This window comes from Doryrhamphus excisus, linkage group LG6 (assembly GCF_037039965.1).
Source record: "Doryrhamphus excisus strain RoL-2023G ecotype Guam linkage group LG6, RoL_Dexc_Guam_v1.1, whole genome shotgun sequence".
NCBI classification, from domain to species: domain Eukaryota; kingdom Metazoa; phylum Chordata; class Actinopteri; order Syngnathiformes; family Syngnathidae; genus Doryrhamphus; species Doryrhamphus excisus.
In genome coordinates, this window is record NC_136362.1 from 18,223,696 (window position 1) to 18,236,631 (window position 12,936).

At 39.7% G+C, this 12,936-nt stretch overlaps 1 protein-coding gene across 1 annotated transcript in view; it reads left to right on the forward strand.

The window, feature by feature from the left end:
• The window catches only part of ece2a (endothelin converting enzyme 2a), a 68,933-nt gene extending 65,769 nt beyond the window's left edge, over positions 1-3,164 (forward strand). Inside the window, exon 5 of the mRNA XM_058067069.2 lies at positions 2,698-3,164. Within this exon, the coding sequence (XP_057923052.2) occupies positions 2,698-2,988 (291 nt within the window). The 3' untranslated portion in view covers positions 2,989-3,164. The remainder of the gene's footprint in view (positions 1-2,697) is intronic.
• Positions 3,165-12,936: the final 9,772 nt, after the last annotated feature.

Here is a 12,936-nt window from a genome sequence, read left to right on the forward strand (position 1 = left end):
GTGCTTTGATTTCACCCTGGAAGAATTAATTGTTCTACAAAGCCATTAAAAGCACAAATGTGACATTCATGCCCCAGTTGTACAAAGTGGAATATTTGGAATGAAAACAATAATAAACAAATATTGGTTAAAAATAAACAAAAAAGATTTGGGCCTTAATGTAACCCACCTGGGTCACACTGACTGCTCCGGGGCTTGAACACAGACTCTTAGGAATGTGTGACAAGAGCACTGACCGTTGGGCCAAAAAAATGGACTGTCAACTCATCGTTCAGCACAGCTCTTAAAGCCCAGGGAGAGAGGTTTACCTATGCACAGCCGCACTGGCTGGCATCCATTAGACCAGGGGTCTCAAACTCAATTTACTTGGGGGCCACTGGAGCTAGGGTCTGGGTGAGACTGGGCTGCATCAGGTTTTCCAAAAAAACAAAAAAAAAACACATTTATTAAAAACAGAAAAATGAAAAAAACGTTGCTTTGGTTCCAATTTTCTACAAGAAAAGCTCTGATAAAACATTCCACTGTTCTCAAATATCTTAATTTTTATTTTTCTGCACAAAATAAGATGAAAAATAAATAAACAAATCAAGAATAAAGAAAATCAATCAATCAGTAATAAATAAATAAATATAATAATAATAATAAAACGGCAAATAATAAAAATTTAAGAAACCATATATAGTTGGTGGGTAGACAAATTATTTTTTTCAGATTAAAATGAACAAAGCATTATTAGAGCCCTGTAGACATGACAAAACACGACTATAGTCACATTTATAATTTTTTTATTTACAAAATATTGCGCAACTGCAAGGTCTTGGGACACATGCTAACTTGCAAACTAGGGGGCCTAAACTAGCATCCTGCAGGCCACATTTGCCCCTGCGGACCGCGTTTTTGAGACCCCTGCATTAGACTATGAAGACAACAATACCAAAACAGCAGCGTCTTATCGAAGGGGACCTGTTATGCTTTTCCACTTTTCTGACCTATAAATGTTATTACAATGTTATTGTATTCTTGTGTTAAACGATGTCAAAGTGTCCGATAATGAAGTTTGCACATTTAAAAGGGAGCCCTAAAAGAGGTTTTGGGCTGCACATTGCCTACACTCAGTATACACAGACCTATGCATCATGGGAAGCAGGAAATCCATGAAAAGGCTGCAGAAAGAGGTGTGGAATCTGGAAGATCTAGAAAGCTTTCTGTGTGGGTTATTGTGTGTAGCTGCTCAATAGGAGTCCACAACTGGTAATGGTAATGGTAATGGTTTTATTTTATTTGAACATGCATCAGATTACAATTGAGTGCATCCCATAATCAGTTCACAGTTCCACATGTCCAAAAGGAGTAGGAAGAAGCAAAGCTTATTAAATCCTACCCCTCCATCTGGTACTTTTACAATCAGTAACTGTTACATTTGTTCACTTCCTGCTTTCCATAATACAGTTTAGGGTTTGTTTGTTTTTTTAAATAATGCACCTCGTACTGAAGTACAAGGTGATATGACCATCCAATGACATAATGGGTACCATAGTAAGTGTCAATATAGTGATATGTATTTGTTCACTTCCTGCTTTCCATAATACAATTTAAGTTTTTTTTGTTTGTTTGTTTGTTTTTAATAATGTACCTCGTACCAAAGTAGGAGGTGATATGACCATCCAATGACATAATGGGTACCATAGTAAGTGTCAATATAGTGATATATATAGCACATCATGACTAGTTCAAGACTCTTCATCCTTGTATTTAGCAAACATCTGCTTGTATTGTTTCTTGAATTGGCTCATCGTTGTGCATTGTTTGAGGTCCTTACTCAATCCATTCCATAGTTTGATTCCAACTCAATACAAAGTGACGTAAATTAGCATAATAAGTCCCCTTTAATAAGAAATGACTAACTTTTGTATTTTTTCTAAAACCAAACATGAGCTATTTATGAGCAGTACCAGTTTGGAGACACACATCCTCATTTGCATGAAGAACTTTTCACTTGTGCTGTATAAGGTGGGCAAAAAAAACGTAATATTATATAAAGCACAACCTAAAATGATGTGAAATAAAACAAATAAATGATTGACTTGTAGACTTCTCAGTGATGGCATGGACCATGAAGGAATTTTATCTATCGCTATCCGTTTATCTATGTTGGATATCGACATCCAGTAGCTTATTTCAAGTCAAACTGGTTTCTTGAGCGTGACAACGAGGTCACTGTGCTTAAATGGTTGCCACTGCCACCAGATGTCAACGTAACAGAGCGTGTAATGTGTTGTGGAAGATGTTCAAATGAAGTGCTCCAAATACTAGAGCAAATATAACAAGGCAAACTAGGTGGAACCACCTTGATGTACCTCATGAATGTGTGCAGTCCAGATCTGGCCTACATAACAGTCCCTGCCGTCAACCCATCCTGTCCCTGTTCTCAGCATGACATCACTTATTTTACCCCTCTGCCCTTCCTCTCACTTTTTTTTTTACCCCTGTCACAGTGACGTGTAAATAATTCATGTTCAGGCTGCTTCTCGTGGGAGATAAATCATGTGAGCAGGGAAGGATACACGTGCTCGTCACAGAGCACAGCATAGTGGGCGGAGCCAATGGACTCCTACAGACCGTGCTCATACGTATATTTACCGAACAAGATTTGTGTTTTTTTGAAAGTTGTGCATAACAATATATGTTTATTCTTAGATAAGTCGCTGCCTGAAGCCTGGAGGACTGTTCATCTCTGTCACCTTCGCCCAGCCCTTCTTCAGGAAACGCCTCTATGCCCGCAGGGAGTACAATTGGTCCATCCAACATGACAGCTATGGTGATGGCTTTGAGTATTTTGTGTACGTAATGACCAAAGGAGAGGCGCTTAGCTCAGAAGATGCAGCCCTGGAAAGGAATTTGTTAGAAAGTACTGGCTCTTTACCGCCGAAAATCATCACAACACAGATGGATGATCGAGAAGACTTTCTGTCCAATATTGACTTATAGGATGACCTGTCACGTCCGCAATGTGATGTTTCTTATGTTAAAAGACATTTAAAATGCTAACATTTTATGGACGACATGCTTTTATATGATGATGACTGATTTTATGAAACTTACTTGCATATTTTTTGTAGTCATGAGCAAACATTTACTTATTTAGACCAAATATCTTCTGAAAAATACTAATTTTTAATTTTTCTTAATGTTTTAAACATCTTTTTAATATTTTTTTTTAAATCAACTCACGACAATCAAAAACAGCTTTGTCACATGGGCATTATTTTGGTAAACGAGCATGTTCACCGCCATTTTTGTTAGCGAATGTTATTTGGGAAGTATTTCCTGGAATAAAATAAATTTTTTTTACAAAGTTTAATAGTTCATTTTTGTCAGATTTTTCCCAGATTGGTGGTCCTACACATTTCAGCGTAAACTTGGTTAGCATCATTAATTTATTCCACCAAATACTTTTTTATAGTTGTACAATTCTAGTTTTATGTGTACAAAACAATTCAAAGTGCTGACGAATGAAAGGGATAAATGAACATCTTCATTGACCTGACTGTTCCCCCAAGACATGATGTCACAGTGAGACACCATACCGACACCACCTTCCTGTTTTGCCATTAATTCTTTCTGGAATTGAATAATGTTTCTCACCACAGCACCGTAACCCAAAATGGAGCCAAAGAAAAGTGGCAGCATCAGCAGAAGGTGAGAAACACTATTGAATTAAAGAAATAACTTGTGACAAAACAGGAAGGTGATATCCGTGTAGCGTCTTGCTGCCACATTGTGTCTTTGGGAATAATCTTTCCTTTCATTCATTCTTTATATGCATTTAGAATTTTTTTATGCATGTAAAACTGTAATTGTAAACTCTATTGTAACTCTAAAAACGTGATGTCATCATTCATTAATTTTCTACCGCTTTTTTCTCACGAGGGTCGTGGGGGTGCTGGAGCCTATCCCAGCTGTCTTCGGGCGAGAGGCAGGGTACACACTGGCAGGGACTGGTCGCCAGCCAATCACAGGGCACATATAGACAAACAACCATTCACACTCACATTCATACCTATGGACAATTTGGAGTCGCCAATTAACCTAGCATGTTTTTGGAATGTGGGAGGAAACCGGAGTACCCGGAGAAAACCCACATATGCACGGGGGGAACATGCAAACTCCACACAGAGATGGCCGAGGGTGGAATTGAACCATGGTCTCCTAGCTGTGAGGTCTGCCTCATGCAGTGTATTATACTGTATGCTGCCTTGAAAATGTATGCAAACCAAGGCAAGGGCGGATGCTAACTGAGGTGGTCTACTAGTCTACTCATCCACATTTGTAGGCTGCATGACGTCACTGCACCATGTCCAAATTTGCAGGTTCCTCCAAATGCTGTTGACAAATATGTCGTCTTTCTCCATTGAATAAAAGTCTGCATTTACACTTTGTGGCCTTTCCTATCCCAAAATTCTTTGCACGCTTCCACCCAGCCCTGCAAAATGTCATCATTAAGGGTGAGTATTGATTTGTTTGTAAGTTTTAAGTATTGGTTTATTTGTGCAAGCAGAAAGTACAGCCTTAAATCTTTCTTAGACGTGGAGAGATTGACTTTTATTTTTCTAATGTGATTACGTAAAGACATAACACTGCATATGACGTACATAAAGGCAACAAGATGAAGGAATTATTTGTGTTTGTGTACATCATGCACATGTTATATTGGGAAATTCTGTGAGATAACTTTACATGTTTACATTCTTTTTAATATGATTTTGTGTTTACATTTTCTCATGCATCTCTCTTTTTTTAAGCAGTCTTGGAGAAAATGAATGGGCTCACAAGCGCTTACATGTATAATATACTTGGTAAACTGATGTTTTTACTGTTTGTAAAATATCAATGACTAAATATTGAACAAATATTGATCAATGAACAAATCGGAACTCAGTTGCTGCTCTCCATTATGGACACCACCATCCACCACCCACTCCACCGGACAATAGAGGGTCAGTGGAGCTCATTCTCCAACAGTAGTAATGCTGATCAGAATGTGGTGACATATATTACTGTTTATTTACTGTTGCTGTCAGGTTTAGTTCTGAGTTGGAGATAAATACCCTGACCGAAAGCCTCTCTAGCTCCTGTTAAACCGACATTTTAAAAACAAATAACTCGGCTTCTATAATGTCACATTTAGTTTGCCCCCGTTCATTTCTTTGTTTTTGCTCTTTTTTAGCAAACCTTGATGACGAATATCATTCGATGATGATGTGAGGGCAAACGTGACAACATGTGACACAACCTGGAGGTGTGATGAAGGACATAACGTTTAAATTCACAAGGCTGGTCGCGGCCGGAGGAGGAGCTTCCGAACGTCTGGCCTTCATCGACCGGTCAGCTTCACACCTTTAGACACAGTTATTATATTTGATTAGACCGCACCATAGACTGATCGATATGCCTTAAACTACCTCAACTACACATTCCAACTGTAGGGGGAGCCAGGGAGCACCAGCTACCTTTAACCCAGGGTTCTCAAACTCGCAGCCCGCCCGCGAGACGCTAGTTTGAGGCCCCCACCTTGATACCAAAGTTTAATGTTGAAATGACAGCTTAAAGCTGTGTGCACACCGGACACAATTAACATGATTTTGCCCCGCCCATACTGTTACCCTACCCTGTTACCCCGCCCTGTTTTGCTTTGGATTAGCAATGAAGCTAAAGGCTTATGACGCTGGGTACAAATAAATGCAGGAAATGATTTGGAATAAAAGGGAAAATACACGTCAAGATAAAGCATCTCATCAAACATGTTGTTAAAGTTACCACGCAGCTCCCAGATGGAACTGAGTACGATGCTAGCTTGCTAATTGGGTCAAATTATTAAGTTTCATTAATGTTCATGTTAAAGGTTAAATAACTGTTAATACTGTACATTTGAATCTGAAAAAAATAATTTATCTACCAACTGTATGTGGTTTCTTACGTTTTTCGTATTTGCTGTTTTATTATTATTTTACGTTTTTATCACTGATTGATTGATTTATTGTCTTTATTCTTAATTTGTTTATTTTTTTATCTTGTTTTGTGTATAGAAAAATAAAAATGAAGATATTTGAGAACAGTGGAATGTTTTATCATATATTTGGTGTGGAAAACCGGAACCAAAGTACTGAAAAAGTGTAGGGGATAGCAGAAGCAAAAGCATTGAAGATTTTTTTTTTTTTAATTGATTTTTCTTCCAGTTTTTAATAAATGCGTTTTGGGTTTTTTTGAAAACCTGATGCGGCCCGGCTTCACCCAGAACCTAGCTCTGTTGGCCCCCAGGTAAATTGATTTTGAGACCCCTGCTTTAACCGGTTCTGTGTCTCTTTAATTAGCAGTCTGGTTGTGTAGTACAAGCATTACAATTAGTGTTACACAATTTGCAAGGCAGACCAGCGTGTCTAGACACAACATGAAGGCAGCGTCGGCCTGCATGTAAAGTCTCTGTTTAAAGTCTATTAATATGTCAGAGCTTCTTTGCCTCCTCTCAGTGAAGCTCTGCCTATGGAGGAATGCTGTGGTTGACAACCCTGTCATCTACGCTGCTGGTAGACCGTACACACACACACACACACACACCAGGACTAGTTAAGAGTGTATGCTACTTGTTGAGGGAATGTGAGATAAGCCCTGAGTGCTGCTTCAGTGTGTAGACAGAGTAGAGACAGACAGACAGGAAATGTGGTGACTGCAGGGCAAGGAGGAGGTGGGGGTGCACATTAATAAAAGAGAAATCATTTATTTTTAATTCCCCCACCAAAATGTAATTACATGCTATTTTTAAAACATGGTGGTGATATTTCACGCGGCGCTACTTTCTTTTTCAAATGATCTCAGCAGTTGTTTAACTTAGTCATACTTCACAACAATATGTATTGATTGTACATGGCAGTTATTGAAGTATGCTACTGGTCAAAAGTTGTAGAACACCAATTTTTCTGGAGAAAAAAACTACATTTTTAAGTGGAACTTTTTGTCTTCTTGTCATTTTTGTAGTAACAAATTACTTTCTCATGTTCCGGTACTCATGTTCTTGAGCAGGGGTCTTAAACTCAATTTACTTGGGGGCCACTGGAGCTTGGGTCTGGGTAAGACTGGGCCGCATCAGGTTTTAAAAAAAAAAAACACAACGCATTTATTAAAAACAAAAATTTTTTAAAAACTTCGCTTTGGTTCCAATTTTCTACAATAAAAGCTCTGATAAAACATTTCACTGTTCTCAAATATCTTACTTTTTATTTTTCTACACAAAATAAGATGAAAAATAAATAAACAAATCAAGAATAAAGAAAATCAATCAGCAATAAATAAATAAATATAATAGTAACAATAAAATGGCAAATAATAAAACTATTTTTTTCAGATTAAAATTAACAAAGTATTATTAGAGCCCTGTAGACATGACAAAACACGACTATAGTCACATTTATATTCTTTTTATTTACAACATATTGCGCAACAGCAGGGTCTTGAGACACATGCTAACTTGCAAACTAGAGAGCTAGCGACCTAAACGGTAGCCTTCAAGTTATTTCCTTTAAACGTAAATAGCCAAAAACTTACCACTTCCACACGGATAGGGAGGATAACTATTAACAGTTATTTAACCTTTAACATGAACATTAATCAAACGTAATAATTTTTTCTGGGTACATGATACCATACAGCATCCATATCAAACTTGCGCGGGCCGCACTAACATTAAACTTTCATATCAAGGCGGGGGCCTCAAACTAGTGTCCTGCGGGTCACCTTTGGCCCGCGGGCCCGTGTTTGAGACCCTTGTTCTTGAGGGTATAGTACTACAGTGTTTTCCAAACAGTTTTTATGCAGACAGAGGAGATAGTAAGCAGCTTTAAATTGGTAACCCATTTTGTGGCCCCTGAAAAGGGCCTTTTTGTGTCATTCTGTATCGTATATCACATGACAACAAAGAATTAGTTTATTTAATAATTCTGGGGAATGTACCAAAATGAGACTTTTAGAAATGACATGGAAAGTGGCCGTAGACGTGTAAGGTGAGACTTCTAACTTTCCCTTTCTTCAATGACATCTCACCCCCATTAGCAGGCCAAGAACCCCCAGTGAGCCTATTCCTATGAAGCTATTTCAAGCTATAAAGGTAAAGTGTCACACATACTATAAACACAGGGTGCCACCCCAGTGGCACGTTATTGCACTCTGAAAAGCACAATGATTGACTTTTTAAAAGTTTGTCTACTGTCTGGTTGCCATGACTACAAAATGGGTGCAGAGCCCTGGAAGGTTAAAAATCTATTAAGCCAGGCAGGGTGTCCAGCAGGAGGGCTTATGTAAGTCCAGTGATGGAAGTGGTGAAGTTTGTGTGCGTGTGTGTGCGTGTAAGGCGAGGGGGCGGAGGATTAATAATAATAATAATAATACATTTTATTAGTATAGCGCTTCTCAGAGTACTCAGACGCTTTACAGTAGAGAGAAAAAAAAAGAAATAAAAATAGAGTTGAGTAAAAACAGAGTAAATGATGCATTACAATACAATATCTATACCAGGGGTCTAAAACACGCGGCCCGCGGGCCAATTGTGGCCCGCAGGACACTAGTTTGAGGCCCCCGCCTTGATATGAAAGTTTAATGTTTGCAATAAGTCTCAAGCTCCATCAGGTTGGATGGGAGACATCTGTGCACAGCCATTTTCAGATCTCTCCAGAGATGTTCGATCGGATTCAAGTCTGGACTCTGGCTGGGCCACTCCAGGACATTCACGGAGTGGTTCTGAAGCCAATCTTTTGAGATCTTGGCTGTGTGCTAATGTCTACTGTCTATATGGTCAAGGTACATGACCAGTCTACTGAGGTCAAGAGCGCTCTGGAGCAGGTTTTCATCCAGGATATCTCTATATATTGCTGCATTCATTTTTCCTTCTATCCTGACTAGTCTGCCAGTTCCTGCTGCTGAAAAACATCCCCACAGCATGATGCTGCCACCACCATGCTTCACTGTAGGGATGGTATTGGCCTGGTGATGAGCAGTGCCTGGTTTCCTCCAAACATGGCGCCTGGCATTCACACCAAAGAGTTCAATCTTTGTCTCATCAGACCAGAGAATTTTGTTTCTCATGGTCTGAGAGTCATTCAGGTGCTTTTTGGCAAATTCCAGACGGGCTGCCATGTTCCTTTTACTAAGGAGTGGCTTTCGTCTGGCCACTCTACCATACAGGCCTGATTGGTGGATTGCTGCAGAGATGGTTGTCCTTCTGGAAGGCTCTCCTCTCTCCACAGAGGAACGCTGGAGCTCTGACAGAGTGACCATCGGGGCCTTGGTCACCTCCCTGACTAAGGCCCTTCTTCCCCGATCGCTCAGTTTAGAAGGCCGGCCAGCTCTAGGAAGAGTCCTGGTGGTTCCAAATGTCTTCCATTTACGAATAATGGAGGCCACTGTGCTCATTGGGACCTTCAAAGCAGCAGAAATTTTTCTGTATCCTTCCCCAGATTTGTGCCTCAAGACAATCCTGTCTCGCAGGTCTACAGACAGTTCTTTTGACTTCATGCTTGGTGTTTGTGCTCTGACATGCACAGTCAACTGTGGGACCTTATATAGACAGTTATTATATTTCCAAATCATGTCCAATCAACTGAATTTACTGCAGGTGGACTCCAATTAAGCTGTAGAAAGATCTCAAGGATGATCAGTGGAAAAAAGATGCACCTGAGTTCAATTTTGAGCTTCATGGCAAAGGCTGTGAATACTTATGTAAATGTGATTTTTTAAATGTGATTTTTGTTTTCTATTTTTAATAAATTCAAAACATGTCAAAAAAAACTTTTTTCACATTGTCATAATGGAGTATTTTGTGTAGAATTTTGAGGTAAGAGATTAATTTAATTCAGTTTGGAATGAGGCTGTAACATGACAAAATGTAGAAAAAGTGAAGCGCTGTGAATACTTTCCGGATGCACTGTAAGTTTAAAGGAAATAACTTGAAGGCTACCGTTTCGGTCGCTAGCTCTCTAGTTTGCGAGTTAGCATGTGTCTGAAGAACCTGCAGTTGCGCAATATGTTGTAAATAAAAAAGTATAAATGTGACTATAGTCGTGTTTTGTCATGTCTACAGGGCTCTAATAATGCTTTGTTCATTTTAATCTAAAAAAAATAATTTGTCTACCCACCAACTATATGTGGTTTCTTAAGTTTTTATTATTTGCCGTTTTATTATTATTATTATTATTATATTTATTTATTTATTACTGATTGATTGATTTTCTTTATTCTTGATTTGTTTATTTATTTTTCATCTTATTTTGTGTAGAAAAATAAAAAGTAAGATATTTGAGAACAGTGGAATGTTTTATCAGAGCTTTTCTTGTAGAAAATTGGAACCAAAGCGAAGTTTTTTACATTTTTTTGTTTTTAATAAATGCGTTTTTTGTTTTTTTTTTGAAAACCTGATGCGGCCCAGTCTCACCCATACCCGAGCTCCAGTGCCCCCCAAGTAAACTGAGTTTGAGACCCCTTATCTATACATTCATTCAGAGCTAAAACAAGGCTAAAAACGGGGCGAGGCGCAGCAATCAGGTATAAAAAGTTAGACATTTAAACAGGTGAGTTTTGAGTTGTTTTTTAAGGTTGGAAGGTCGGGGCAAGCACAGAGTGAATGGGGCAAAGAGTTCCAGAGGGTGGGGGCAGCGATGGAGAAGGTTCGCAGCTTGGTCTTACAGTGGAGTGCCAGATGGATCCAGACCAATAATTCATTTTGCTGTGTATTTTCCATTGTTTTAATCTCTCATCTTAATTTAGCGTGTTATGGTGTGCACGGGAATATGTCTTGAGTGTGATGTTGTGACCGATGAACAGCAGAGAGCCCGGACTCCTATTATGTAAGGACAATGGCACTGGACCTTCATTCCTTTGCACAAACTCCATCCTTTGTGGATCATCTACTACTGTGCATGTGCTCTTACATTTGGGAGATCACACTGCCAACCCCCCACCACCCCCCCACCCATCTCTCTCTCTTGCCAATTGTCCTTCATGCGCTATCGGACAAGGGCAGCAAGGCCACTAATCTACCGCAAGCTGGATGCCTTCCTCACACTCTGTCGCTCTTCTTCTCACCACCCTGCCCTCCCTGTCTGCATTGATTGGCCCGAGTGTGTGTTGTTAGCACAGCAAGTTATACGATACCATTGCATGCTACACCCTAAACGCAGTGTTGTTTTTCCTCCCTGGTTTAAAATGAGTCCTGACTGTGTACAAACGCTCAGCGTGACTGTTTACTTTTACTGCCCGTGTGATGTGTCGCCAAACGCTTTCATTTCGTTCTCAGCCAGGCAGTTACTTTTTAATTAATTGAACCTCACCACTGCGTTTGGCTGGCGACCAGTCCAGGGTGTACCCAGCTGGGATAGGCTCCAGCCTCTTCTTTCTGTTTAAATGCACACATTATTGGTGAAAATATGTGGTCCTGTATGTGTCTGCCCAACCCAACCCCATCTCTAACCAAAACCCCAGCTCTAATCCCAGCCCTATACTAAAACTAAACCTGATCCAAACCCTTACCTAAACCTACAATCTACAATCTACAATCACGCTAGTTTTTATATACTGTATTATATACTGTACTATAATGTTGATTGTAATCTAATGAAATAATAGTTACCATTATTAGTATAGTATGCCGTCATTAACGACTAAATAACCGATGGATACAAAAACAAGGGGCAGTCCTTGCTATCAAACTTGGCACTTTAGTCTCTAGAATCAGTTTTTGTCAGACTTTGCTAGAGGAGAGTAGATAATGTGGAGAGGACCATCATCATAGGAGGCCATTAGATGCAGTGAAGACCGGAGCAAACGTTGCTGCTGCTTTTGCTTTTAACAGTACCGCATATCTGCCCGTCTCCCCCGGGGGCAGCATAATGGCACAATATACTGTATGGCATGCTTATGTAACCGGGGGAGGAATATTCATGGAAGCCCGCTCGGCCGATGGGGGCAAAAGTGGAATCAGATCAAAGCTCGCTCCCGAGTGCACACGTTCACTTCCAGCCAAGAGCTGAGAGATGCTTTGTGTAGTTGTGATGCATGACAACAGAGGACACAGTGACATTTAACACTTACACTGCTCTTCTACTGCTACAAAACTGCTTTTAAAAAAAAAACAATCCTGTATCTTCAGCCCCTGTCCATCTGCCAGGTCAGAGTACATTTACTCTATATCCTGATGCTCAAAGATGGAAAATTATAATTCAGTGTAAGCCTGTGTATTATTGTATTATAAGATGTCGCTCATCCAGCCTTCTTTATTTGCCTGTAAAAGTCTGATGAAGTGATGGGAAAATCCAATGTTTTCTATTGTAATGGAAAATCTGTAATACATGAGGGGATGCATAACAGCTAAAAGATGCTTTCCCACAGCAATGAGAAACATATGTACGATTGTGGTAGCTCAGTTTTACAACATCAAAACACCAAACAAGCCATTTTGACTGTATGTACACTGTACACACTATACACAGTAATTATAATAACTCAAAAATTCCTGTGGAAATGGGTATGCCACCTGTACCGGAAACCTCGGGGCTGGTGTCTGCTGGCGAGCAATGCCATGTAGGAACTGAGCAATAATACTAACATGCTACCAGCACCTAGCAAGATAGCAAGTCTGTCCTATAATATCCCTGCATCATGCCAGGTTTATATTAGCCTTTAGACCTGAGGAATTGAGCTAAAATGCTAGTGTGCAGTTAGCATGCTAGCACCAAAAGTGCCAAGACTGTCCTAAAGCATTCCCACATCATGCAATGTATATATAGGCCTTTAAACAGGAGTAAAATAGCCAGCATGCTAACAGTTAGCATGCTAGCAAGAGAGCACTAAGTGGCATAAGTGCGGAGGCAGTTCTATTCAGTCTTCAGTGTCCAT